At 37.1% G+C, this 26,376-nt stretch overlaps 1 protein-coding gene across 4 annotated transcripts in view; it reads left to right on the top strand.

Moving 5' to 3' along the window:
* TBC1D2B (TBC1 domain family member 2B) overlaps positions 1-26,376 on the top strand; it is a 37,946-nt gene that overhangs the window by 2,425 nt on the left and 9,145 nt on the right. For all 4 annotated transcript variants that reach the window (XM_062583754.1, XM_062583753.1, XM_062583755.1 and 1 more), the window contains exons 2-10: positions 3,117-3,270; positions 11,070-11,235; positions 16,018-16,175; positions 17,183-17,409; positions 19,704-20,096; positions 21,450-21,560; positions 22,233-22,426; positions 23,089-23,583; positions 26,015-26,132. In XM_062583754.1, coding sequence (XP_062439738.1) covers positions 3,117-3,270; positions 11,070-11,235; positions 16,018-16,175; positions 17,183-17,409; positions 19,704-20,096; positions 21,450-21,560; positions 22,233-22,426; positions 23,089-23,583; positions 26,015-26,132 — 2,016 coding nt within the window. The remainder of the gene's footprint in view (positions 1-3,116; positions 3,271-11,069; positions 11,236-16,017; positions 16,176-17,182; positions 17,410-19,703; positions 20,097-21,449; positions 21,561-22,232; positions 22,427-23,088; positions 23,584-26,014; positions 26,133-26,376) is intronic.

The raw sequence follows: 26,376 nt of genomic DNA, 5'->3' as shown, positions 1-26,376 counted from the left end.
ATAAATGAACAAAGAGGTCATTTCTCATTTATTTTTAAAATAGCATTTACGTTGGATAGTAGTGTGGATTAATTTCTTTTGAAACTAAGAAATGCTATCCACACATAATGGTGTATGTCTAGTCACTTATATGTGGATGACTTTTGTCTGAAAAATGGTGAATTAGGGTTGAGGGATTTCTTGGCCAGGTAGTGAAAATTCCAGAGAGTGCGAATTCTGGGGGCACAGATCCTTGAAAATATTCAGATGTCAAATTTGCAGAAACTAGGTATTTGAAACATTTACCCCAAATGATGTACTACTTTAATATTAAAGGATATGCCAGCGGTTAATAGTGGGGTGCTTGTGTGCCTTTCACAGTGCTAGTAGCTTAAATAGTGGTGTTAAGGCTAAGGTGGCTTATAAGATAGCTCAGTAGTGAAGGTGATTTTTTTTTCCTTAGTTGATCATACTAACTTTTGCTGGTTGGTGGTTACAGTATTTTAATTAAAGACTGGGCTGCCCTCCAAGAAAGCCATCTGGCTCAATTTGCTGTTTGAGCATAGCAAGATTAGTAAATCTTAAGAAATGTGAACTTTCTGATGACATTGCCCTTCATAGACGTGCTTGAGGAAGGGTTTGTCTGTGTACAGAAAAGGATTATAGCAAAAATTCTCATGAGGTGCTTCAAAAGGGCAGGCATCTTTGTTGGCTTTTTTGTGGACTCTTTCTGAAATTGTTTAATTTTGGCATACAAGGACTGCCAGTTGGTCCAGGTAGAGGATATCACTGTGTAGTTATTTTCTCCCCAATATTCTTTTCATTCATGTGAGCTTTGCTGCAGAAGGTGACAATTCCTGCAGCACTCTTAGTAAGAGAAGTTAAGGGAAGGGTTTCATGTAAGTGATGATCACTTTCCATCACTTATCAGTTGAAAAATACATTAGATTCTTGTTCACTCAGCACTTTTTTCTATCTGTGAGTGCGATGATTCTTGTACCAGTGCAGAGGGTATTTGTGTAAGTCTGTGTCCCTTAACACCTCTAAGACATAAATGCTCTCCTTTGTTTTACAGCAGAATCTGCTCAGTTGTGAAAATGTCCCGTTGCAATTAATGGATATAATTCTGCTTATATGTTTGGTCTTAGTGGCAAATGTCATAAAGATATATATATTTTAGTGTAAAATCATTAACTGGTTAATTTTATAGGCAAAAGAAATGCTCAAAACAAGAAAACAAGTAAAGCAGCTGCTCTCTGCTATTTTTTTTTAAACTATCTCAAATACATCTCCGTTAAAATGTCAGTGACTAGCCAAGGTATGTACTTATTAAATAGCCATACAGTAGCTTCATACAGCAGAAAATAAGGACCCTTTGCCAAGTCTGATCAATGCTGCATCTAACTAAGGATCCCATCTCTAATGCTGGCCAGTAGTTAACTACTTGGAGATAAGCTATGAGAAGAGGGCAAACATGGGAAAGTTCCTTTCTCTGACAGGTAAAGTGAATCAAAATTTCTAGGTAATAGCTTTTGATTTGCCTTTTGTTTACAAGTAGGGGAAGAGGAAAACTTAAGTATTCTACCTGTGTAAAAATGCCCATGTGAAACAACAATCTTGAAAGATTAACTTGTTTACACAAAAATTGTCTTACAGATGTTCTTGGGATGCTCTCTACTTCATCCTGCTGTGTGAAGTACGTAATTAGGATGCCCACGTAAAAACTCGGCCAAAACTAATCAAAGAGAGTGGAAATGTCCAAGAAAAGGGAAGAAAGACAATATGTATGATATGGCAGCAGGACATTAAATGCTTCATGGGGAAATGACTTAAAATGGGGAGGGCTAATACCGTACTGCTTTGCTGTTTGTTTTTTATATTGAAGGGCCATAACCATACTCACTGACCTGATGTGCAATGATCATGTCACTTAAACTGAGGGGGCATGTATGCTGCTCAGCAGACGAGATGCTGTCAGGAGTTTAAACACCAACGAAAAGCAGCTCTATTAAAATGATTTTTTTTTAATGTTGAGGAGAGGATAACAGGACGAACTATGAAAAGGACTCATCAAGTTGTGCTAATCATGGGCAGAAATTAAGTCATATTGCGTAATGTGACTTGGCTACTAGTTATGTTGTGGTTGCTGCCGGGCAGAGAGCCATGGCAGCTCGTGGAACCTCTTGAGTGCTCGATGGATTTCTGCTGGACCGCAGTAAAGCCTTGCTTGGCAAGGGCTCTGTGTAAATCTGAAGGGAATATAGGCCTTAAGTTTACTAGAAGTGAACACTAGTGCTGGATAAAATTGAGTCATGGGTCATTGTTTTTCATGAGTGTTAATTATTTTTTTTTATTGCTCAGCTAACAAAGTCGCTAGTACCTAGTGACCTAGTGCTGCTTGTAGATTTGGCTGCTGAGGATGTATGTTGGAATAAAATGTACGTTGTGCGTGTAGGTGCATCAGCAGTGTCAGCTAGCTTCTTGTTGGTATTTGTGAATTGTCAGTCGACACAGTCGAAATGATTCTTACAGCTGTGATTTTGCCTGAAACTTGAAGATTAGTTGAAATTCGTGCTTGCCTACTGCCAGTTCACATTGACTGTAGTAGGCTTGTAGATAAATGTGTTTTTTTTGTTTTTGTTTTACATACCTACTTGCTGTAGAAGTTAGTTGGTTCATGGAATCAAAGTAATACAGTATGTAGATTGTAATCATGAAAGTATATGGGGTTACAATGCGTTATTAATTTTCTATTTTCTGCTGGTAGCTAAGCAATGGGGACTTCAGTTTTTTAATACAGATATGTAATTACTTCACTAAACACTTTATGTAAAATATAAGATGCCACTGCTGCTTTTTCTTGCCTGTGAGTGTAAAACTGAAGAAGACAATGCATATGACTTTTTAATAGAAAATGGATTTGTTGTGGAAAATCAGAGATGCATTTGGGTGCACTGTGTACATTTAGTAAATTGGTAGTTACGTCTTTTAAAGTATGTTACTCTTGGTTTGTTGTGATTAGCAAGCAGATCAGCAAAGGTGCATGTGCTATTTTCCTCTTACTGCATTCGGAATTACTGTGTGCATGTGCCAAAGAGGTGCAGTGGTCTCTTCAGTGTTCTGGTTCTTTGTTTTAGGCTGCGACCCGTCAGGATATGACATACTGGCTTCAGGAACTTCAGCAGAAGAGGTGGGAATATTGTAACAACCTTGATGCAGCAAAAAGGGACAGCCGAACTTCTCCTACACCAAGTGACTTTTCCAAAGGTCTTGTTGCCAAAGACAACCCGGGTAGGTTGAAAATTTGAGTAATGACAGTTCTGTCATTATTAGCTTATCAATACAAGGCAGTAACAAGGTAGGAGGTATAGTCTGAGGAAGTTTTTCTTATTTCATTTTGTTAACAAATAGCTGTAAACAAACTTTGCATATGTTGATGATAACATTATTTGACATAAGTGTAATTTCATTTACATCTGAGCTTCGTATCTTATGCCTCCTATGAAACCAACTGATATTTCTTTAGACGGGTATTAAAAATTGAAGTGAAACAGTGGTTTTATGAACAGATTTTAAAGTAGCAAAGCATAGATTAGGTGAGTTGTCTTTTAGTTATTACAATATCTTAAAAGCTTAGTATGTTAGGTTTCCTGGGATGTAAACTCCAATTTTTAATGGGAGCTTACTGGCAGTTGATTTGATGGGAATCTCATCTTCTGAATGAAAATATAGTTTGTTCTTGAAAAAAGTATGGTGTGGCTCATGGGTCTCTGATGTATATTCTCTGCCTCTTAGAAGTGGAAGACTGCTTACAGTGAGACTACACATGGGAAATTCAACCTCCATAGTATCTTCAGCCAAGTAAAATGTAATTTTAGACTGCTGTTGTTGAAAATATAGCAATATGTTATGTACTGCTTTTTGACCACACTGCTCAGGCACTTCTGAATTGTTTTATTCCTGAATCACTTCAGAAATAGGTTGGTTGCTTATTTCACTTATCCATAAATAAGGCTGCACAAGTAATCTTGTTCTGGGCCAAGTTAGACATGTTAATGAAGCTCCCTTGAATTTAAACAGTCTTGAGGTCAGACATTTCATCAAAAGGCTTTATATTTTGTTGATTTCCATTTGCTCATACTGTGAAAATGGAAATGTTAAGCAGTCTTCTCCTCCCGTATTCAGATCCCATGCTGTAGTGGTGTCCTCTAACCCAGTTTGTCTTTCATTCAAGAGCAGCCTGCTTGATGGCTGGCCTCTGCTCAGAAGAGCACCCAGCTCTGTCTCTTGCTCTAGCGCTGCTGCTGATGCTCAACTTGGCTCCCTGGAACTGGGGCAGGGAGCGAAGCTAGCAAGAAACTCCCTCCCCTCCAGCCCCAGTTAGTTTTTGACTAATACAACTTCCTGAGGTGGTTTAATGTAGGGCCAAGTAAGTGCCAGGGTTAGCACAACTTTTGTGGGTTTTTGTAATGGAGCTGATTTACTACTATGGAAGTCAAGTAAATTATTCTTTATACAACATGATTATTTTAATTTCTTGGAATTGATTTTTAGTTGAAATTTTTATGATGCCAACTCTTAATTATGCCATTTCTCAACTTCCAATTTGGATCAATAAAAATTGGTTCATCATGCATTTGTAACAAGATAGCTACATTTTGAAATAAGTTTAAAAACTTGTTCTGTTTTCTTTTAACTGCTACATTAGCAGCTATGTTTAATTGTTATGCTATTATCTGCTATGTAAACCATGTGTCACCACATTCAGCCAAAAAGTGTGTTAAAAATGTATGTTCAGCAAAAAGCCACAAGAAGGATTGGATACAGAGGTAAAAATAGTATCTTGATGTTAGTTAAAGCATCCTGTCTTGAATATTTCTCTTTGGGAAAAGACAATTGTTAGTTAATAGTCCTGTTCAGAGTGGTTTTACACTAGTGGTTCCAGATGTTAGAGATACTGTTTGATATGCAGTCATCCCTGGCTTGTCAATGGAAAGGATTTAAATGCTTCATTGGAAGTATGGTGCCTAGCAGGGATAACCTAGTGGTAGTGAGTTTGACATCAGTCATCTTAATGTTGAGCTCATGGGAATCTTTTTCTTTTGAACTGCTTTAAACCCTGGAACCTCAAAGTAGACTTTTTTATTTAGACAGTAGCCTTTCCTAGGAGGAGAGCTTGTAACACTGTTGTTAATTGGTCCTTTTGCAGATTCCATTATGTATTTCAGCACAAGTAAGCTTTCCAAAACACAGGTTATAGGTATTGGAGTATCAAAGTTGGCTCCCAGATGCTACGAAACTGTAGCTTGAGTTACCATTTATTTTTTTTTGACATAGTTAACGTGCATCTTGAGAGATCACGAAGAGACAAGATTGAGGTATGACCTTCCTCCTACTTGGTGCAAATTATACAGAGGGTATGGACGTGTGTTAGGTCAGTTAATGATAAAGAAATTGTCCTTTTTAAGAGATGAGCTGTGTTGTATATGGAGCTCTTTGGTTGGTGTTTTCTTCTGGCAGTGCTTTATGTTCTTGGTTTGAGGATTTGTTTAGAGGATGGTTCTTACTGTATCATTCTCTTTAAAGGAAAGTTTATGGAATGGTGATCTTGAGAATAAAACAATTCATTACTAATTCGTTATAAATTCATAATGTATACATATTCCCCACAAGCTAACATTTGCGTGGAAAAATTTTGCCTTTGTGTGGTATGGTGGAGAGACTGTTTTATATCTCAAAGTCTCTCTTGTCACAGTTCAGGTTGAGGCTGCTGTGAAAAGTGGTCTGACCTCCCCTTGCTGTTGGTCTTGTTCCTGCCCTGCACTCTTTGCTTGATGTAGCCCAAATGTCTGCAACCCTGGTCAGGAATTGATCTGACTGAAAGCACAAAAAAATTTGAATTAATTCCTTGTTTCAGTTTTCTGCATTGCCATGTGCTGCTGCTTTTGGCAGTACAAGAAAGCAGATGTGGTTTTTAGGCTACATTTCCCACTTAACCTGTGAGCTGCAGCCTTACGTACTGGGCCATCATGACTGATGTGCATTTCATAGAATGGAAACTTTTCAGTATTTAGAGCAGATTTCTAACTGAGCGCTGCAGGTGACCTCTGCATTTAAACATGGGTAAGGATGTTTCTTCTGTATTTAGTTGCTTACAGCCAAGCTTGTTTTGAATCACAAACAGGCAACAGGCACTCAAATAGTAGAGCTCTTACGCATTCAGCCTGGTGAAGTGCAGTCTTGGGTTAGTGATTTTTTTCTTCTCCATAGAATAATAAACACTTTATCAAGAAGATGACAGCAGAGCATACCACAAAATATGCATTGCAGGTAGTTATTCCTGACTTCAGTTAATCTTACATGAACTAATACTCATTAGTTACATCCAAGAACTATGGTGTAGTGTTTCTGTTATGATAGACTGCTACCTTCAATAGTTTGTTGCTTTTCTCCCACTCAGTTCAGCTAATTCCTAGCACTATACTTAATGAACTCAGTTAATGTTTTTCAGACCTATGTTTGATTTTCATTAGTTCAAGTTGTATTGCAGAATCTACTGTATGTTCTAAATTAGTTGTAGGTGTCTGATTAATTTTTTTTTTTGAAGACAAAACTATAATTCCTCCAGGTAGTCGTATTGCATGACTTAAGGAGGAAAAAAAGGAATAGATGATAGGTAAGTCAGTTACCTGTTTGTGTTTTCCTTTGCATTGAAATATTCTTGTATGCTTTCATGCTAGTGACAAATTATGCTATTTTTGATCTTTGGCAAGGAAGTATTGCATAAGTGTAATGTGGTTTTGGATTTTTTTTTCCCTTTGACAATATTATATTGATCTGTATTATAATTGCTGTTGTACTTCAAGATGTTGAATAGACAGATTCAGTGCTCAGATAGTTAAGAGGTCTCTTAAAGTCAGCAGTCAAGAAAGACAGAAAAATGTCTGGATTTGTTAACTAGATGGATACATTCCACAGAATTATTATGGAAGGATGATTATTGTGTTTGTTGTTTGCCTTCAGTGTCATGTAATAAGCTCTTTCTTCCAGAGCAGATACTTTAAAATGTTAAAACAGGGAGCACTGAAGCAGAGAAGAGTGTACAGGAAGTTGGGAAGGGCAAGGGTGATGATGCCAGACAAAGTGACTAGGGTCTGTGTATGTATGCTGATGCTTTCAGAAACACTGGTGAAATTTGTGTCAAAACATATTCTGTTGTATCAGTTGAGAAATAACATATCAGGTACCTAGAGCACAGTCAGAGAGGAGAGTTTGCATCCTTGTTTCATTCTGTGCACATTCTAGCTTTTGAGATGATGCTAAATGGAACACCACAAGTTAAATGTAAGCTGTTTGTATGTTCACTTGCCAAGAATATGGATATTAGTGGCTGCAGAAAACCATCTTTTCTTTGAAATGTTGACTTTATTTCTGCTGCTCTGCATACATGGTACCTCTGCTCCCTGGTACCTCCAAAAAGCACTCCTCAGTGCTGGATATTAACACTTGGCAAAAACTTGGCCTTGTCTACTGTAACCAGTAAGTTGTTGCAAGTGCAGCTTGTACTGGGGAAAACAGAGCGACTCTGCTTCACCAGCAAGGCTGTTCTCAAACTTTTGCCGATAAAATCAGCTCTGTTATCTCCCATGTTGCGGAATGACAAGAGCTGCTTTGAGCTCTAGAAAACTGTTCTGAAGCAGTTGTAAAACTGTCTTCAAGAAATCAGCATCATGGATCACAATCTGTTTTAGAGCATAAATAAGGCTTACTTTTTTGTCTAATGAGCAATTTATTGCAGGTAACTCGTGTTTATTATATTTTGTGATATTTAACTGTCAAAAAGCAGAACCTGTAGCATACTAATATCTTTGTTACACAAGTTATATATATATAGTTATACTTCTGTTATGCTTTCAATCAAGGCAAATGGATACTGCCTTGTCATTGTGCAGCAATGCTTGATTTATCCACCTCTGTAGCAAAATGTGATGCCACAATGTCAGTATATGTGCATGAGTGACCCATATTCTTTTCTACTGTAGGTAGACGTATTGCGCTTTCTCATGATTGCTGAATACATTTTGTAATCCTGGTTTCCACGTACTAAGGAGATAATTCATTTTAATGGTTACAGTTACATTTCGTAAGCTAATACTTGTCAAAAATTCTATTACGTAGCACAGTTGCTTGGCTAATCAGACCGTGCAATGATTTTACTCCATTAAATTTTTGGTTTGATGTTACCTTTTTTCTGCATTGTAACCAGCATGCAATTTTATGTTTTTGCAAAGGTTTATGCAGCTTTCAAATCTGATGGGGATATGACCATGAAGAAAAATAACTAAGTTTTCCTCCAAAGGGACAAATGCTGAAAGAGGATAATAAAATCAAAATTTCTGATGTGCATTGACTACATTATGTTAGGGATGAGAACTTAGATGGGCAGCAATAAATGAACAAAATATAATTTGTAACTTCAAACATATCTTGCTTGAGTGGAGCTTTGAACAAGTGTCTTGTTGGTAGTGTTTTAGGAATAGTAATGGTAACAGAAGAAACTGAAGAAGGTGGTATGTGTGGACAGATGGCATCCTTATGTAAAATAGTGTGCAATTTTTGTAATTGTTGTTATTGATAAACGCAACTCTTTCGTCTAGCACACCATTTTCTTAGATGCAGTATCTATCTGGCATTATTTTCGTCAGATTTTGAAGGAATTAAACATATGGCGCTTCAGGAAATCATTGCTAACTTCTAGGTGCTGTAAAAGATCTTTAAAATTAATGCTAAATGTATTTGGATAACAAAATGACCCTCATTTTTTTGCTCTACATTCTCTTTGGTGGAGAGAATACAAGTAAACTAATGTATTTGCAGGTGTGTTGGGGCATTGTTTAATCTTGCCTTTTTCTTGTTTCATGGGAAAGTTTTGGGTTTTTTTTTTAACGTCAAAAGATGTCAGAAGTGACTTCTCTACTTCTTTTCTGGGCGGTGTGCAGTGTTTGCTGTGCAATGAATTCTTCTCACAATAAAAGAAATTTGGTTTTGGTTTGATTAATATTAGCCCAACTATCAGAGGGGTAGGCATGGACCTAAGTCTGTTTGTACTTCGTTGCTGTTTGTTTCTCTCAGCTTCCTTGTGGAAGGTGAGGATCATGGAGAATGAGTAATGCCAGGAAGTGAGAAGATCTAGCCAGACCGATTAGCATGTCTGATACGAGCGGAAATGTGCTTGTTAAATTTGGCTCTTAAGCAATAGCTCTTATCTGGGCCATGCTGTAAAGAGGTTTTGCACTGTTGTCAAGTACAGGTGGAAGAGGGGTAAGTTTGAATGCAGAATGCTAGTGTTCCAGTCTGCTTTTGGGTGCCCAAAGTTTTTTAATTGAAATCTATTGTTTTCTTTCTTTTTTTAGACAGTGAATATTATCAAAAATTAGTACTATCAAATATCTTAACTGATTTTTTTCAACTCAAATAGCCAAGATCCCAAAGTAAAATTTAGTTCAGCTAAAAAACCTTTGCGTTATCTGCACAGTTCATAACATAGTACAAATTATGATGCCTTTCTCTAGTATTTGAAAGATAACAGAATATATTTCTTTATTCAAGGTGCCCTTTTGAGGATTTGATCTGTAGTGTGAATTGTCTTTTATACATGATGCTTTGACTTTTTACTTCTGATCTTCAGTATGAGATAAATAGGAGCAGAGTAATTAGAGGGTATGATTTGCTTAAAGATGATGTCGCTGCTAGCACTGAATAATCATCAAAATGAAGACTGAAAGATTCTCCAGCAATTAAACTGCATATTATGATCTTCCAAGGTTTTTCCCATTGCACAGAGAATCATTTAAGTCAAACTCCTTCAGTGTATTCAGTGTAACACATTCCTCCAATGTGTTATTCTTTAATATAACTGCCAGATCAATTTTGAGAGTAATTCTAAAGTTTAATACACTTCAGTACTTTGAATCTCCTTATGGAGAAGAACCTGAAAGTTAGTTGAACTTGTTTTCAGCTCTGCCCTGTTCAGAGGGTTTGTGGAAAGCCATAGACTGCTTGACACTTCTATAAAAGTGTTTTTTTTTTTTTTTTTTTGGGGGGGGGGGGGAAGGGGGTTGTGTATGGGGGGAGAAATATTGAGGATAATGAGTAAACTGAGCTAACGATGATACTACAGAACATGCTGGACAGTGCTGTGTGTTGGAGACCTGGCCAGCTCTGTGCTGGATCAGCTGGTTCCTTTGGGCTTTTACCTGTGGCTCAGGATTAGGACAGTTTGCCAAGATCTGGTTCCTGCGGAGTTTTCCGTGTGGGCCTGTGTGGCTTTGCTAGCACGTGTGCAGTGCTGGGCCTGTGCTCCATCTGTGTGGCCCCATGCCCAATTCGTAGGTTTGCTAAGGTGCCCAAGAGTTTGATTAATTTGGCTCTAGCTGTGCTCAGCTTCACCAGAGCTGATAAACTCCTGCAGAGGCAATAGCTTTCTGTGGTGTCTGCGCTGCCCTCGCTCAGGTCCTTGGCTCAGGGAGTGCCCAGGCTGGGTTTGCACAGAGCTGGCTCTGGTCCATGAGGCTCATTGACTTGCAGCAGAAGTGACTAAGTAACTTTTAGGATGAAGCATACCCTGTAAGCAGTGTTAATAGTATTTGTGGCACTATTCTGGACTTGGAATTCAGATAAACCTGAGCTGGTTTTGCAGGGTTTTTTGTGGATTAATACAGTTAATCTACATTAATTTATGTTTTTTTCCTCACTTAAGCTTAATGAACAAATACTGGATAATTGAAATTGTAAATTGTATTCTTAATGGTTCATGAGCTGTGGTGAGTTCTGTTACCAGAAGAATGTGGCCATAATGAGATGCTGGGGAAAGTACTTTGTTCTTTTTTTTTTTTTTTTTTTTTTTAAATTCATTTGAACAGAATGTTTTGTAAAGTTAGGATGTGACTTAAAACCTTTATATAAAGTACATGACTAATGACTTAATAGTAACACAACTTTAAGAATTATTGTATATTTGACATGATGTTATTCTTCTACTTACTGGAGTGTTTTTGTTTTTTTTTCCCTCTTATTTATTTTATTTTTAGAGTTGAGTATCCTGAGTCAAAATGCTTCAGCAGAGAGAGCTAGAAATATTCTAGCTGTGGAGACTTCTCCTACAGACCTGGTTGGGGAGCAAGCTGCCTCCCAGCCTGCACCAGTCCAGCCAAGTACCATCAATTTCTCCCTTAAGCAATGGAGTACTGAGATCAAGTAAGTCGAGGGCTACCGGGAGTTGCTGGTAGAAACTGCTGTCTGGGGAAGGCCATGTATATATGGTACCTTTTTAACAAGAACTGGGTGTAATGGGGTGGAGCAGTACATTGTCCTGTATTTCTTCAAGTAAATTGTTCCTTTACTGTAATTGCTTATTTGAAGGGCATAGCTGAACGTAGTTATTATGTAGCATTGCTGATCACTTAAAAGGAGAATCAGGTCCTATAGTGCACTTCTAGTAATGACTTTGCTCTCTGAACCCAAACAGGGAGTCAGGAGTTACTGTAATGGCAATTGCATTCTTAGCTGATTGAGGCAGTACTTTTTGTATCCTTCACTGTGTAATAAACTGCTAATTGCTGACATTCTAATAGAGACCTAGTGTTTAGTGTTCATGAAGTATTTTTAGTGATGGAAACTGAAACAATATAAATTGTTCTTCCTTTAAAACACAAAAGTGTACAGTACAATTTGAAGTGGGTGTAGTATGAACTCCTAAACCAAAGTGTGGCAACCCTTTATGAACAGCAGCAAAACCACATCTAGCTCCCATACTTGTAGTGAGCTTACTCTTAAAATTAATTGCTTAAAAGAAGCAATTCTCCTGGCTTTCAGCTTTCCTTTTTACATTCTTTAAATATTTTTTACAGTTTGCTTTCTCCACGTTGATGGATCTTCCGCTTCTACTCAGAGAATGTTACAGTGCTATTAGAGAGCAGTTCACAAAGCAGAGCTGTGGCTTTGGTAACTAGACCACATCCCTACTGAGCTGCCAATAAAATGTTGTTGTTCAGTTTCATCAGTAGTGCTGAGTTAAACAGATTCCTTTTAAAGCTTTCCTGTTAAGCACAGATCTGAGAGGTCACAAGGTGCTGGGATTTTTTTGTTTTCTTTTGGGTTTCTTTTTTGACAGCTGTGTAGAGTGCCATTTAAGTTCTAGAAAAGGCATTGGTTATGGCTGGATTAAGAAACATCTGAATCCTATTACTGCATGTCCTGTTTCAACTGGTAGCCCTGTATGTTGTCTTAGTTTTGCATAGCTGCTTTGCTTCAGTGAAACTTAAATTTGGTCATTAGACAAGAAAAACTACATGAAACTGTTTCTTCTAGAGATAGTTCTAGAAAGTCAGAGGTGCTCTTCTAAGTATACTGTAATTTATCTATATCTTTGTTTTTTGTTTTTTTCTGAATTGCAGATTATATGCTTTTGGAAAGTCTAGCTGGAAGGGGAGTGTTAGAGTAAGCTTGTAAGTGTTGCCTGGTTGATGTGTGTGTTTGTGTGTGATCTGTAACTGAGCAGAGCAGCGAACAGTGGAGCTGTGGATTGGGGAGCCCTTTTGGTTAAAGGGAGAGCATTCCTGGTGGTGGTGGCAGCTCATGCTGTAGTGTAGCATTTGAAGTGGACCTTCTCTGTAATGCTGTGACTCTGACTTGGAGTCCTTGCAGGGAATAAATACGAGAAAGCTTCGCACAATGAAGCTCTTTCAGGCTGAATGTCTCCCTCTCACCTTCCACTCTTTTTGGAGATATTCAACTATGATGGTTCATACATTTGAAAATGTTCATGGAAGAATAAGACTTGTAATATCTAATAACAGATCTTTTTAAAAATCTGGGACTCTTCTATGAAGTGCTCTAGTGCCCCTGTGTGCTCTCAATTTTAAAGCAAGCATTACTGTGTGCAGGCTGATGGCAGTGGGGCATTGTGTCTGTGTCAGAATTGCCCCTTATGCTCAAACTTCTGGGTCTTTGAAAAGTCATTTGGAGAGGGTTTTCTGAGTCAGCTGCTAATAACTTGAAGAGTGTGATGCAGACAGCTATGCACTTTCTCGCTGTATCTTTTGTCACTGGGGCATGGGACAACAGTCTACTCTTCTCTCAGGAGTTATTTAGCTGCATGATAAAGTGCTTGAACCTCTGAGCTTATTACCATTGGCACAGGCCTTGCAGTAACCTGTCTCTGTAAGCTATGGACTAGTGTTACCTCCACATGTTGTGAACTAGCAGGACAGGAACACTTAGCTGCTTCTACCAAGTGAGATGAATTTGCTTGGAGACTTGAGTCTGTAGCAGTTAAGTCATCTAGTGCCTATACTATCTTCACCAAAAAGATGAATTTTTTTCAGCACAGGTTTGAGAGGGACAAGTGGATTTTTCTTCTAATTTCTCTACTCAGCTACTCAGAGGGCTAGAGCATGTATAACCTCATCTGTCACTTATACATTAACAAGTGCTCTTTTAATGAATTTACCAGTATTATTTGGGTGTGTACCAGAAAGGTCTAGTTAGTTGTATTGGACCACTATGTACAATCTGGAAAGATCATTAGTATTTTCATATCAGTAAAAAAAAAAATAATAGTTTATCTTGAAAATTAAAATGTCATATTATAGGACTATGATCATAAAAACTAATGGCAAAAAACATTGAAGTACTACAAACTCTACTATAGTAATTACGTGCAGCAGTACTGTAGTGGTCGATTGTTCTCCTCTGTTTTCCTATAACTTGCTGCAATTTCTGTCTGATCACTTTTTTAGAGTGTGTGCCTTACTATTCCTTGCAGCATCCTATTGGATAATGAGTAGTTTTAATCCCACTATTAGAGAATAAGCCAAGGCATTTCTAAAACTGAAGTTTTCTACGTTTCTGGGAGCTTAGGTTTGTTAAGTACCTAATACATGCCTTAAGTGTCATCCTTGCTCTTTGACATTTGTTTGATGTGTTTACCAGAAAAGAAGCTATTGCTGTAACAACTGCATTTGCATCCTAGTAATAACAACGAACTAATAACTGGAAATAAATGAAAAATACATCTGTGTATATTTGCTGTAGTTAAAGCTGAAACATTTTTTCCATTTTTAATGTTTTCAAGCACTAATTGACATATACAAACAATTAAGCCTGATTTTTTTTCCTCTTAAAAACACAAGGAGCTGACAAAGTTCATTTATGCAGAACAGACTTTGAAACATGTTGAACTGTAATGACCTTTAAGTTGCACGATCACACAATAAGATTTAAAAACAAAACAATTTACAAGATAGTCAGTAGATCATATGTTTAGATTTTACATAGTCTGTCCAATTATATTTGGCAAAATGTACTTAGGAAAATTTTGTTTTAAGAAAATCAGCTGTCTATTTTTAATCTGATGGAAAACAAGCCATGCCACTTCAGTGCACTGAAAAGTCCTATGCAAGAGCTTTACAGAATTCAACATCAGCTATGATAATGCATGTGCTTAACAACAGTTTTTGGAAGAATGTTTTCTACAGTTCTTTTGACTTTCTTTGTGATTCTTCAAGCTTTGAAATGGATATGATGTTTTTAAAAGGTGGTGCTCAGACAGATTTTTAGATTGAAGTTATTCAAGAGCAGAACAGATAAATTGCAAGATCATGTGGTAAGAGATCAGCTACTGTTCAGAGTAGCTCAGAGAGATTTAGAGGTGCCAGATGATATTTATACATTTGGGGTGCTCTAGAAAATGTTAGTCATCACCTAGTTATATTTGATCTGAATGGGAGAGCTAATGAATGAAATAAGGCTTCTTGCGCATCACAGAAATTGTGATCTTGCTTACCAAAACAAGCTAGATGATTAAATATATTGTATAAATCAATCTTTGCCAAGTTTGCAGATTGACTGTTGAAATAGTTTTAATAACAACCTTGAAGATGATTTTAAACTTTTATTTAATAATTAATCAATAAAGCAGGCTAGCTATAGGAACTTTGCACTGTGCAGTGATTGGCCTATAGTTCATTTTGATGCAATGTTAGGTCTTCTGTGGAGCTGGAAGCCTGGGTTGGGTCATCAAAGGATTATACAGATGTTACATGGGCTGCTTCCTGCTTAAGGTTTGCAGATTAAAAGCAGAGTCAGTGTGGCTGAAAAATAAGCGTTTTAATGAGCCTCCATCTATAAAGACTGTGGAGAAAATGCCGAGATACTAAAGCTGTTTGTTTCTAACTTTACGTCTAAAATGGGCAATCGATTCATGTGGGTTTATGTGGTAGAATCTTCTCCAACTGAACAGTGACTTTACAGCACTGAGCTACTCTGATATGTGCTTTGGATCACACGTAAGTGTGGACTTGAACATTCCTGGTCACTTGATGGCTTGGGGGATGTTAGGTGAGTGAATCTGATTCTGCTCATGAAAAAAAAAGTTTTTTTCTATAAAGCTATTTGGTTGGAGTTTAGCAGTTACCTCTGAAATTTTCTTGCAGATAATTGACAGTGCTCCACCTTAAGAAGGAAATTGCTAAGGAGTCTGTCATCAGCTCTGCAGCTACCGCAGGTCTCTTGGATAATCCCAAGTTTGATATTAAGCCAGGACATGACACACTAACATACAGGCATTTTGACTGCATACTGTTCTGTTTCATGCTTGGCACTTATCCTAAAATTCTAAGCTAAAATAACTGGTCAAGAAACAGACACTGCTTCTAAATCTTACGTTCTTTCCTCCCTGCCAAAACAAAGATAAAACAGAATGATATGAAAGACCATAGGGGTCTCTTGGTATATTAATATTCTATTAGAGCCAAGTAATTCTACTGTCTCTTGAAACACAAGACAGTTGATGGCAGGTGCTTGTATGTGCTGTGAGAACATGCTTTTTCTTTGAGCTTTTATAGTATTGATTTTGTGTGTGTTTGCTTATTTTTAGTTTGCTTTTTTTTTGATTGCAGTGGTTGATTTGAAATCCCCTTTATAAAATGGATAAAGAATGGAGATTGTCATTTTGACTGCTATATTTTTTTTTTACAGAAATTCAATGTCCTCCTTAAGAAAAGGAAATAATGAAAACCGCAAGAGCATATTTTATACCAGTGAAGAGTGGGAATTGCTGGATCCAACCCCAAAAGACTTGGAGGACTCAATGGTCCTAGAAGAAAAAAGGAAGCAGCTGGCAGAAGGAAGTAAAGGTAGAACTGAGGGGAAGGATAGGGGAGCCTTTTATACCTTTTCTTCTTTAGCATATTATACTATATGTGCATCTCCAGGAAGTAAGCAAGGACTTATCCTTTCTTCACAAACCAAATGCAAATTCTTTTAAATTTCAAATGCCTAAGGAATAACTTAAAAGTCCCTGGCTAGCTGGATATGTGAGAACTCTTCTTAGCCATTGTTTTGGGTTCCCTGAGCATGTTAATTTTATTTTTCTCACTTGCAGTACAAAGTTGTAGGGTAAAGGGAAGGCTTGGGGCTTTTGATTATCCTTTATTCAGAGCTAACAACTGAAGTAGAATTGCCTTCGTGCTTTAAAATCTTCATATAATATTCTGTGTCTTGCTTCTAAACTAGGGAGTAAGGTGAGGATGCTTGAGCAGTAGCAGCTCATCTATACATTGTAACAGGTTCTTACATTTGATCAATGTCTGCAGTAACCTTGTGAAGATGTGTTTACAGCTCCTTAAGACCACCTCAGCTGTCCAAGTGATTTAATCTGTTAGAAAACATTCTTCTCTTTAAATATACTCCTATAGCTACATGAATGGAGGTAAACTTTACGTTGAATGCCTCAAGAGAGCAAAATGTTGTGGTATCAAATATTTGCTGTAATGGCTACTGAGTTAATGAATTATTTAAAGCTTTTCCTTAACAAAGATGCTTTGCCGTGGTGCCTTCAATTTTATGTAGGGAAATGTAAAGTTCTATATTATTAATCAGGGGCTTTGTTTCGTAACCATTCACTTACGAGGTAAATCTCTTTTGAGGGATGGAGGCAGGCATGGGACTTATTTGAGCTGTACACTTTTCCCACCAAAGGAAGTGATTTGGAAAAATACGTCATGTTTAACACTGTTGTACTAGGCTATTTAAATACTGCTAAGAATCTAATTTTGATGAGCATATTTTTTAGAGAAAGGTTGAATGTATTGAAATGCCTTTTTATGAAGTGAATTGAACTAGAAGAGATTGTTTTACACAGGACTGACTAGTTCAGCTTTTCCATTTGATTTTGGCCGCATTCCACATAAATCAAGACGCCCGTTAAAAGACATGATTGGATCAAGCAAAAACCGGAACAGCAGCGACTCGTCTCCAACTGAGTGGTGTACTGGTAATGGCAACAAACTATTTTCTGAACTGCAGCTAAAATATCAAAGCCAGCAAGAAGAGTTGGAAAAGTTAAAGAAAGATCTTTCGAGCCAAAAGGTAATTAAGCACTTCAGGCAAGGTGCACAAATGCAAACAGATCTGACAGGGGATTGTGTTCTTACCCTTTATAGCCATCTAATTTTAATTAAGAGATGGTGATTTCTTGTAAAATAGTGCTAAATGAACTTCTGTTCTCAAAACCAAAGGCTTGAAACAACAACCAAGTCTTGCATCCTTTGAAGACTAGATCCGTGCACAGAGCTTTCATTTGTGTAATATTCAGAGACTCTTTAGCATATATGTATCTTGTTCAGTCTCTGAAGCTAACTTTCTTGTTGTCTGCCAGGATCCTGGCAGGTAATCAGAGCTGTCTTCACCATTTGTAATTCCTACTTTCAAATCCTATTTTTTTTCCTTTATGTGATCTGGTGGATAGGGTAGAAGAATGGGCACTAACTTCTATCCCCCTTTTAATTAAGTGCATCATCACAGACATGTTTTATAAATGGTAGACCTAACTGCAGGCCTATGGATGTAGTTTTGCCCTCATAGTGTTGGTGCTTGTATGCCATCTGTTAGCTCAGATCTATTAAATACTTTCAGATAAAAATCAAAGTATTTCTGCTTGTTGTTAGGTTTTACTTGGAGTTGCTACTGTATTTCCCAATGTGTGAAATTATCAAAGAGCAAGCAAAAATAAATTTAAGCCCCATGTTTAAGTGGTATCATCTCAAGAATAATGTTTGCATATCTGAGCCAGGTTCTGTGAGAAATCTGTCCACCATATTCACTGTGATCTAATGAAACATTGCTTCTACAGCTACTTCTCCTGCTTAAAAAAAAAAAAAAAAAGAAAGAAAGAAAAATGTCTTTCAGGTAGCTGAAGATATTTTGACTTGATATTGGACTGCATTAAAACTGAAATTCATGGTGGTAGCATACCAGTAGGATATTTTCCTGGCAACCTAGACAGATTTTATATTGTATTTTAGTAGAGAGTAGATAGGAGTTGATAACCTACTCTGCAGCTGTTGCTTACAGGCAAGTTCTAGCATTTATTGCTTTGACTAGTTCCTGTTGGTGATAATTTGGTAACTTAATGACTACTGGCATGCCATTTATCAGTCTGAGTGATACTATTTTTGATAATCAGAGCACCTGGTTATGACTGAACTATGACCACAAAATCATTCAGCTGCTTAGTAATTATGAAAGTTCAGCCAACTGGCATTAACCTAATACCTGAAGAATGTCAAAGCACAATGAAGGAAAAGAATATCTAGTTTCTCAGCCTTTCCCTCAAAAATCTATTGGGTCCTTCAGATGTCTGATGATGATGATAGCTTGGTATTTGAGCATATAGTTCCAACTTTCTCCTATTCCTTTTAACTTGTTGGGGTAGAGAGTCCTAATTTGTTACTGCTTTGCAGCAGTCTTAAGGTATATGGCTCATTCAAGGCATGTCTTTAAGAATTTTCAAATCTTTGCTAATTTCTGGATAGTTCTTTTTTTCTCCTTGGACCCTCAGGTTCTCAGGAATTCCATAAAACTTATTCCTATCTCTTTCCTTGCTTTCTTGGTTAGTGTCCAAACACTATTCACAAAGAAGAAAAAAAAAAAAAAAACAAAAACAAAAACATTTCACTGATCTGTCTTGCAAATCTTTCTAGGGTTGAACTTACCCTCCTTATGGTCCGACAGTGTTATACCAGTAACCAAACATGGGAAATGAGGAAGGTACTAATCCATATTAGTGAGTTACAGGTGAACAATCTCTTGCAAGCTCTTCTTGCTTTCATAGTGTTGTTGATTTGGAATTGAAGGAATATTATCTTGTAGCTTTTTTGCAGTTTGGTTTTCAAAGAGCTTCTAGTAGAGCTGAGGCAAACCCTTCCTGTTACAGTATTTTTCTTTACTAATCTTAACTTTTTTACAAATTGCAGCCTTCATTGGATATTGGATGATATGCTCAGTAGAGGAATAGTTCAGGACTTATCCTGGGTTTTGTACACAGTAAACTTTTATTTTGTTGAAAGTCAGAATAGGATCTTGTACTAGCAAGGATTCAGGTAGGCTATTACTCTAAGCAACTGCCTTAAGAGCAGCTTTTTATATGTGTATGCCAACAGTCCCCTGTGCAAACCATACATCTTTCATGCAAGCCAATAATATTTGCAATGGTCCAGGATATTTGGTCCAGGGTACTTGTCCTTTTTTAATAAGAAAGCAGAAAACAAAGTGGAAGAATTGTAAGAGTGTTTTTAACCTAATGCCTGTCTCTTAAAGCCATAAAATCTCCTGGTTTCTACTTTCTTCACTTCAATCTCTCCCTCTGTTTTTATTCTCCTCAGGAACTTGTGCGACTTCTGCAGCAAACAGTCCGGTCTTCCCAATATGATAAATATTTTGCAAGCCGTCTTTGTGAGGGGGTTCCCAAAGACAAGTTAGAACTGTTGCACCAAAAAGATGACCAAATTTTGGGTCTCAACAATCAGCTTGAAAAGTTAAATCTGGAAAAAGACAGTCTCCAGCAGGAAGTAAAGAATCTGAAATGTAAAGTTGGAGAACTCAATGAGCAGTTGGGTATGTTGATGGAAACTATTCAAGCTAAAGATGAGGTGATCATGAAACTCTCACGTCAACTCAGTGAATGCGAGGACAATACATCCTCCCAAAGTGGAGCAGTAAATTCCTCAATGGCTACCTGTATTAATAAGGAACTACAGGAACTGGACAGACTAAAAGTAAGAGCAATGTCTCTGTCTTGGTGGATAGGGGAATCTCTGCTCCCTATAAACTTTCTAGTCTGCTATACTGTCTGGGGAGATCGCTACAGCATTTCTCCAAGATACTCATCACCTGAGGCTTTCTCTGCTTGGAATCTACACTTTGAACCTGTTGTGTGGCAATCTAAATGGGACTGTTAGACTTCTGAGCTGGTCCGTACGTCTATAGTACAGTGTATCATGCTTTCAGTAACTTAATCATTGGTGTGGAGAAGTGATGTGAGAAGTAATCAAAGGAACAGGAAAGAAGTAAGGGTAAGAGGAAAACATAAGCGTGGAGAAAAACGACCAGGAAGTTTTCTTTAAAACCAAAAGGAGACCATGGATTTCAAAAGTGAGGAAAAAAGCATGTGGAATGACAAAAGAGGAGGGGGAAATCTCAGGAGAAAAGGGAAATAGGAGTATAATATTCTGTTACTAATGTTACTCCAGACTCTCTCAATGCAATTTTTCCCTCTAACCTACCTTGGTTGAATGTATCAGAGGTTGTCTTAGTGGAGTTTGAAACTACCTCTTTTGCTTAAATTCTTGTTTTAAATAAACTTCATTGGATAAATGTTGTATTCCAAACTGATTACAATCCAGTCATTTGGAATACAAGTGAATCCTTTACTAAAACATATCCAGATATTTCTAATTTTCTTTCCTACATTTGAGCCTACGAAGTTTTAGAAAATAAAATTGAAACTGTGGAAATCAGTAGTCTTGGCAAAAGGCAGAACAAAGCTGAAGCTGCAGATGACAGATGCTGTGGAGTGAGAGAGTAGTGTAGTTGTTGGGAGGGTACCACCTTTCTTTCATCCCACAACCTCAAGTTTCAGAGGTGGTATGTGTAGCTCAGGGCTTAGTGGATTAACTGGGGAAGCTTGTTGTGGAAGACTTGTATGGAGACATGTCAAACTTGTACCCTAAATGAGGAATGGTGAAGGTAACCAAAACCAAGGGCATTTGGTCCTGCTTCCCCTTGTGTTGCCTGTTTTGTGCTTCTGGCCAGGGTGTAGCACCACAGCTTCTCTAGTGTTTCCTGCATGTGCTGTTCTCCCGTGCGGGGCAGCCTGGCAGGGCTGTCCCTCCAGGCGGCAGCCACCAGGAAGCCACTGCCTTCTGTCCAGAGCGCTACTGTGCACTCGTATCTGGCGTGTCTACTTGCCTAATGTGGAGACCAGAGACACATTTAGTTTGATCCTGATATTTTTAATCAGTTCTGTTAGCTGTTTACTCTGTATTCTGTGATATACTTGCTCTGGTAGGTGTTTACTATTTGTGAGATTTTTTTTATTAAAAATCCAGCTTGCTTTCTTTAATCCACAGGACAATCTTCAGGGTTATAAGACCCAGAATAAATTTTTAAATAAGGAGATTTTGGAACTTTCTGCTCTACGAAGGAATGCGGAAGCAAGAGAGAGAGAATGGCAGGCAAAGGTCAGACTAATGCGGCATGTTTTCATAGTTAATAGTAAATATTTTGATTGCTTTGGGCAAGGGAAGTATGCATAAGTACATATGTACTACACCTGTAGTTGAAGAAAGATACCTGCAGCTATTGTTTAGTAGGGTTTATTTTGTTTTTTGGAAACTGTACCTAATGATAAGGTCTAAAGGCTATATTTTTGACATAAAAACCTGTGATCATTATTGCATGCTGTAACTGGTCGGTATCTGCACCTATGTAATTTAGACATTGTATATTTAGTTAAGATGAAGTTTTTTGTGTTCAGCTGTGCATAGAATAAAGCTGATACTTTAAGAGCACAAAATGGTATAGTTATACTTTGTATGGTGAAATTATTGTATTTTTGTGTAAAAACACAAGGCAAAGTCTTTAGGCTACTATTCAGCTGAAAAGACTTTGTAAAAAGTAACAAGCATCTCAGTTTTGTTTCAGAAGTATTTTACGTGCAAAATTTTACAGTAGTACAATAAAATCAGTATTTAACTAGTAGTTTTCTAGTGGTGCAAAAGTGGGAAAGTAAGGTAGCTTAGGCTTCAAATTTCTAAGCATTGTAGACTGGATAAAAATATATTGAGCCATAATTTAAGTGTTCTATGAAACCGAGTTTCTGAATGCCTTATATATTATATTCTTTTCTGCAGTATACTAGCTTGGAAGCGAAACTGTGTCAGATAGAAAGTAAGTATTTGATCTTACTTCAAGAAATGAAGACTCCTGTTTGTTCTGAGGAGCAGAGCTCTACTCGTGAGGTCATTACACAGCTACTAGAAGATGCTTTGAAAGCAGAAACTAGTGAACAACCAGAACAAGCATTTTTCAAACCACATCTGGTCAGGTAATTCAGTTCTATTAAAACAAATTTGTGTATATATGTGTGTATTTATATAAACATCTTAAGGTAAATGGTACAATTTTTTAGGGGCATCATTTTCTGTAGCAGAAGCAGCAAGTACTGTCATTGGCAGATGGCACCTGGCTCTGAGATAGATCACGTACTGCTGTTCAGGAACTCCTGTTCAATGTATCTTCACCAGTAGATGTTGATGGGCCAGGCTCTAGCACTAGAAAACAGGCAGTGGAGATATATTTTTGGAATTTGAGATTTTTTTTTAGTGTATATCCATTAATGAATAACAGTGTAATCATGAATTTCTTTAGGCCTTATGAGCAGATATAGTATTTCTTTTAGGTAAAAGTATGAAATTTAGAATTAAATATTGAAGCTGAACTAGTGAAGAAATGAGTGCAGTTGACTTCATGTTCTTAGATAAGTCACTTAAAATCTGTGCACTGATATACTTTGAACTGAAGACCATCTTTCTGAATATGGATTTAGTCTTAAGATATGGTATAGAAGAAAGGTTAAGTAGTTAAAATTTCTTGAAAATTTTGGGGAGTGGCTTTAGGGGAATATTTGAAGTAACTTTAGATTGGGAACCTGAGAATGTTGAACTACAGAACACCTTTTTAGGATTCTACGTTCTTTTTCTCTTACAGCGAATATGATATATATGGATTTCAGACAGTCCCAGAGGATGATGATGAGGAAAAACTTGTAGCAAAATCACGAGCTTTGGACCTGAGATCTCTTTCTCTCAGTGAAAATAGAGAGATCTCTACAGGGGTAAAATGGGAAAATTATCTGGCAAGTATGATGAATAGAGAGATGATACGCTGTGTAGAACTAAAGAATCTTATACGATCTGGAATTCCACATGAACATCGTTCTAAGATGTGGAAATGGTGTGTCAATCTCCATGTTAAAAAATTCAAGGACAGCACTGTTCCTGGGTATTTCCAAACCTTGCTTCAAAACGCTCTTGAAAAACAAAATCCTGCATCTAAACAAATTGAGTTAGATCTCTTGAGAACTTTGCCAAACAACAAACATTATTCTTCACCAACATCTGAGGGGATCCAGAAGCTGCGAAATGTATTGCTGGCGTTTTCGTGGAGAAATCCTGATATAGGATATTGCCAAGGTCTGAACAGGTAAATTGTAAAGTAAAAATCTTGAGTTGTAATAATGTAGAGAAACATTTGATGAACCTTTCAAATTACATATATAGAACATCATAATTCTAGCCAGCAAATTTCCCTATGGGTTTATGTTTGCAGTTTTTAATAAGAAACTAACTTTAAATATTTATGTTTAAAAAATGGGATAATGAAACTTAAGTACAGCTTTACAAAAGAACTGGAATTGAAAACACATTTCTTGTGAAATAATTTCAAAATGTAGGTTTTTAATTGTCTTCATGTCAGCTTTTGTGTGAGAATTTGTTAGCGTGGGAGGTTTTTTTTAAATAAGCAAAGATTTTAGTACTGTAAAGGCCACAAATCTCTATTTTCTTCAGGATGTATTACACTGGAGTTAAAGTAAATTTGAGAGATCTTGCTACAAGGCTAAGAATTTAAGTACTGCCTTGCAATTGGTATTTGCTGTAATAGTTTCAATACTTTGAGATCTGTAAATGCAGAAAGGCGTTATCTGAAGCAGGTATATTAAGTCCCTCACCTCTCAGTGTCCATGTGAAGAGGTTCCACAGATGTCCTTTTTTGCATAAATTTACACACTAGAATAGGAATAAGCCTTTGGAACCAGAGGAACTTTATCATTTAAAATCTGTCCTGCAGAAGGGGATGGGTGTATTAAAGAAGGTGCAGTGAGAAGTGGTAAAGCCACTCTCCCTACCCCAAGCTTTTTTCAAAAGGAACCATTCTCAAATTGAGTTGGTGCTTTTAGCTTGTTCTTGTGTTCAGTTTCTCTGCTTTGTTTTATATAAGCCTTGCCCAGAAGCAGAAATCCCTGCAAACTGCCTTTCTGAAATATTCAGAAATGAAAAATAAAGAAATTAGTAGGGAATTTTGATATAAAGGGAAGCTTCTCTTGCTGGGAAGAAGGGCAGATGCTATCCCTCATTCTCTTCTCCATTCCCTTCCTTCCTATTTCTGAATATGGTATAATTCTATTACAAGTCTCTTAAGGAGCAGATTCAGATATTACATGGGTTAAGGCAATAGAGGAAGTAGAGTTGGGGAAACAAATTAATTCTAGTTTACACCTAAAGATATTGATTCATCCTCATTTTCAATATTTCATTATGAAAGATAAGGGAAGAGCAATAAACTTCATTTTAGAATTGTCAGCCCAGAGGTGGTGGTGTTATTTAGGAATGTTTAGATAGCTCTTTAGTAGGAGCCTAGATAAGAAATCAAAATATAACTGGGGACAAAGGGATGAAATACACATATGGAGCTACCAGAATTGAAGTTATTTGGTTCTGCAAGACATAAAACAATTTGGAGTTAAGTTTGAAGAGAAGGAGTGAGTACTGTGAGAATCAAGGTATTCTTTTTTTAACTACTTGTCATGAGCGATTATATTTTGTAGTTCTGTAGGTAAACAGTACTTGCTTTTAGCATTAATGCAGTCTCTGGCCACTAGACACCTCTGAAGAAAATATTTGCTATTTTGGAGCAACATGCCTCTGATTATCAGGTGTCAGAAATGCTTTTATTGAACTTGGACTTCCTGAGCAGTGTCGTTCTTGCCTAAGATACCTTTTTTTTTTTTTTTTTGGTTTGTTTTGTTTTCACCAGAAACAATTCAGAATTTGGGTATATTTGCAGAAATTACAATCAGATTAAATATTTATTCCTTGCTTTGGTTCTCTTAACAAGATTATCAGGCACTAAAAGCTTAATTTAAGCTGTGTGGTATCAGGACTCTGTGGTATTACAACTCCTTTTGCATACAGAAATAAAATAAGATTATTTTGAGGAATACATTTGAGGTAACTTTCATATTCAAACTATCATTGACAGTACAATAGTTTCTGTTTTTTCTTTGATAGTGCTCATTGGAAAATGGAGAACCAGGAATGCAGTTAGTTGTTCTTTAATCTTGATTTTTTTTTATACCTTAGTAAATTCATTTTAAAAAGTAAGGTCTTTTTTGAAAAATTTTTAGGTATTTAGATTTACCTTTATAAGGTAAACTTGCTGCAAAAGATTTTTTTTCTAAATTTATGACAATTTTGTGTGTGAAATGCCAGAGCCACTCTTTTTTTTTTTTTTTTTTTTCCTTCCCTTCAATAAGGGAAAGACAAACAAGTCCAGGGCTTACAGTAGTAGATTGAAGGCTAGCAAACTTTTAATTGTTTTGCATGGGTTGCTGGCAAAACAGTCTCCAGCAAATCACTTTACTTTTGCCTTTATATACTTGCTTATTGAACTGAGTAAGAGTACAGGGCTTGGCTGGGAGCCATCTCATCTCATTTTGAACTTCATTCATAGTTTTGCTGTGTAGTCATTATTAATCCATGTGTGTCTGAACAGAAAGAAAGGTCCTATTGTAATAACTCTTGATACATCTTGTTATATTGTAATTTTTTTTTCTCTAAATAAACTCCATTTTCAGGTTGGTAGCAATTGCACTTCTGTATTTGGAACAGGAAGATGCTTTCTGGTGCCTAGTAACTATAGTGGAAGTCTTCATGCCGCGTGATTATTATACTAAGACACTGCTAGGATCACAGGTATGTGCTATGCCAAAACAAAACCTGGCCCTGTAAACTGCAGCCAATTAAAACTTTTGCTCTAAAACTTACTGGTAAACTGCCCTTTCTGAAATAAGTGGAAATTATTGCCTTTATCCTAAAAGGATGGCGTAAGATGTGAGGAACTGCCAGAGGCAAGCCCTAAGCCCCAGGACTCTGAGCGGGTCGGGGACCCTGGTGTGGCATTGAAAGGCCCGATCTGCAGTCGGCAGGGAGCTGTGGC

Source organism: Rhea pennata, chromosome 10 (assembly GCF_028389875.1).
Source record: "Rhea pennata isolate bPtePen1 chromosome 10, bPtePen1.pri, whole genome shotgun sequence".
NCBI lineage: Eukaryota > Metazoa > Chordata > Aves > Rheiformes > Rheidae > Rhea > Rhea pennata.
This window is presented reverse-complemented; position numbering and strand designations above follow the sequence as displayed.